The sequence below is a fragment of the Gavialis gangeticus genome, unplaced genomic scaffold (genome assembly GCF_001723915.1).
Source record: "Gavialis gangeticus isolate Ggan-Ray unplaced genomic scaffold, GavGan_comp1, whole genome shotgun sequence".
Taxonomy (NCBI): Eukaryota; Metazoa; Chordata; order Crocodylia; family Gavialidae; genus Gavialis; species Gavialis gangeticus.
Window position 1 is genome coordinate 138,584,641 of NW_017729024.1, and position 2,441 is coordinate 138,587,081.

At 43.6% G+C, this 2,441-nt stretch overlaps 1 protein-coding gene across 1 annotated transcript in view; it reads right to left on the reverse strand.

Moving 5' to 3' along the window:
- Window positions 1–2,441, reverse strand: part of IPO11 (importin 11) — a 350,536-nt gene that overhangs the window by 205,014 nt on the left and 143,081 nt on the right. The window contains exon 19 of the mRNA XM_019517805.1: window positions 302–418. Coding sequence (XP_019373350.1) covers window positions 302–418 — 117 coding nt within the window. The remainder of the gene's footprint in view (window positions 1–301; window positions 419–2,441) is intronic.

Here is a 2,441-nt window from a genome sequence, read left to right on the forward strand (position 1 = left end):
GGCTGGACCTAATGATCTCATGAGGTCCCTTCCAGCCCTAAAATTCTGTGAATCTGTATGAATGTTTTCATATTAAGTATAAATATTACAGTATGAAACAGAACAGCCCACATAACTGAACTGTGTAGAATTCAGTAAAATTCACAATACATATGATATGCACACAATATATTTTAGATAACACACCACGTGCGTACGCACGCACATGAACACACTATGCAGCAGGCTCCAGCCTATGAAAGCCTTTCCCAAGAGTTAGTTTTTAAGGTGCGACCCTGCTCTGCCTTTAGCCTATAATTACCTGCATATTGACTCTTTCAATCACACAAGAAAGAACATGAAGAACATGCATCTTTGTGTCACATTCTGTAACTTCCTGAAGTAGCTGAAAGAGCAGAGTAAACATGGATTCCAGATACTGCAAGAAAAAGAAATTAGTAAGTTGCGCAGTTATAGTATCAAGAATATAACCAGAAATCTGATCTGACAATTTTCTTATATGCTTGAAGCGTCCCTATGAGCTTTGAGAAAGTTATGCAACTTACTGGGCTTCCATTTTGAAAACTGGACTAGACAAATTTTGACTCCTTGTATTCCAAAAATGGAATGAACACAGGTTCAGTAGGCAACATGCACTAGTCTTTCATAACAGCTCAAGCACAGTACCAGTTTCACTAAGTACTGTTTTCAGGTCTAAAATAATTAAAATCATTTGACAGATAAAATTCTGTAAGCATTGGAGTCAACAGTCTCTCTAAAGTTTGCTATGTAAGTAAACAAGTGACTCCACAAGCAACTCTGTTGCATTTTATTCCCTAAATTCATTAGCAACAATGTCATTATTTATGTCAACAGTTTCAGACAGCTATATAAAACATTTAGTGCACACAGACACGAATGACAAACAATGGAAAGTAAGTCATGATATATTTGAAATGTAAAATATATACAATTATTAATTTAAACTGGGACCACACAATCCATGTCTATAGGTACAGGAGCATATAGCAACTGTTACATGCACTTGATAGTGTAGCAATACAGGTGAGCAAAGTTTCCCCAACCCTGACCCTGAATGAACTGGGGTGAAAATTGCAATGATTTTGTTTCACCTATACTGTTAAAGGCTTGGGCATATGTAACTGTATAGCATAACAGCTGTTTTGCAGGAAGCAGCACCCTTTTTGAAGCTGCTCCAAGTAAATGATTGTCTATTATCTCATTATTTACTCGGTACCAGCAGTGTAATAATCATTGTATAATACACAAAAATAAAAATTGGGTAAATTCTATTACATTCCATTACAGATAGCGAGGGTACTTTGTGCCTGAAAGCTTTTCTAATATCTCAGCCACCTATGCAGTTGGTCCAATAAAAGATATCACACCAAAAACATCTTTGCCTACTACATTCCTATAATACATTTTTCTATAAACAAATCACCAACATTTTTGGGGAAACCAGTAGTTTAGAAAGTGCTGTTTGCAGAAAGAAGCAAGTGGAAGCCAGATGTATGTGAAGTAGAATATTTGATCAGGGCTTCCCATGATGGGAAAAATGCTTAGTTTATGGTGCCTGGGACATATGACAGTGACAATGTGTGTACCTGAGTAGTGGAGAGAATACATATTGTTAGGAGGCTTTTCCTTTTTTGTGTGCTTGGTTAATTATGCATGGCACCCTTAACCACTACACATGAAGTCTTTATGTATAGAGAGAATAGGACTTTTAACTTTACTAGATATTAAAGTTAAAGGCAGTCCTCAACTTACGACTTTCTGAGTTACAATGAACGACACTTAAGACATTTATAAATTGACACCCTGTTTCAACTTTCCAACGTGTTCTTCAACTTTACAACGCTAGATGCAGATGCATCCAATTGGTAAGTCTGGTATGGTGGAAGGGCAGAGGGAAGGGAGCAGGTGTGGCGGGGGGCAGATCAAGGCCCCCCAGGGTGAGGGAGGAGCTGGGCCAGAGGCAAGTTGCTCGTCTGGCGGCTCCTGCTGCTCATCCGGGAGGGTATGGGGGGGGTGCATGCCCCCGGATCTGTGTAGGGTGGGGCGGGCAGGGCCGGGAGCGGGGGCTATGGCCCCTTGCTACTTGCCCTGCCAGGGTAGGGCGAGTGCGGGACAGGGTCACTGCGCAGAAGCTGCCCCCCCCAGATGAGCCACGGCTCCATCCCATGCCAACCCTGCCATGGCGGGACGAGCAGCAGCAGGGAATAGGGGGCATGTGCCCCGGACTGGGGCAGGGGGCGGGGCAGGGCAGGCAGAGGCATTAGGGGTGGGGCTGCATGCCTGGAGCACAGCCCGGCACAGCCCCGGCCTTGCCCACCTTGATGGGGCAAGGTGGATGCAGGAGGGTGCCCCAGTTTGTCCAGGAGGGAAAGGCAGCTTCTGCCAGGTGTCCAAGGAGAGTGGTCGCTCCTCAAGGAGAC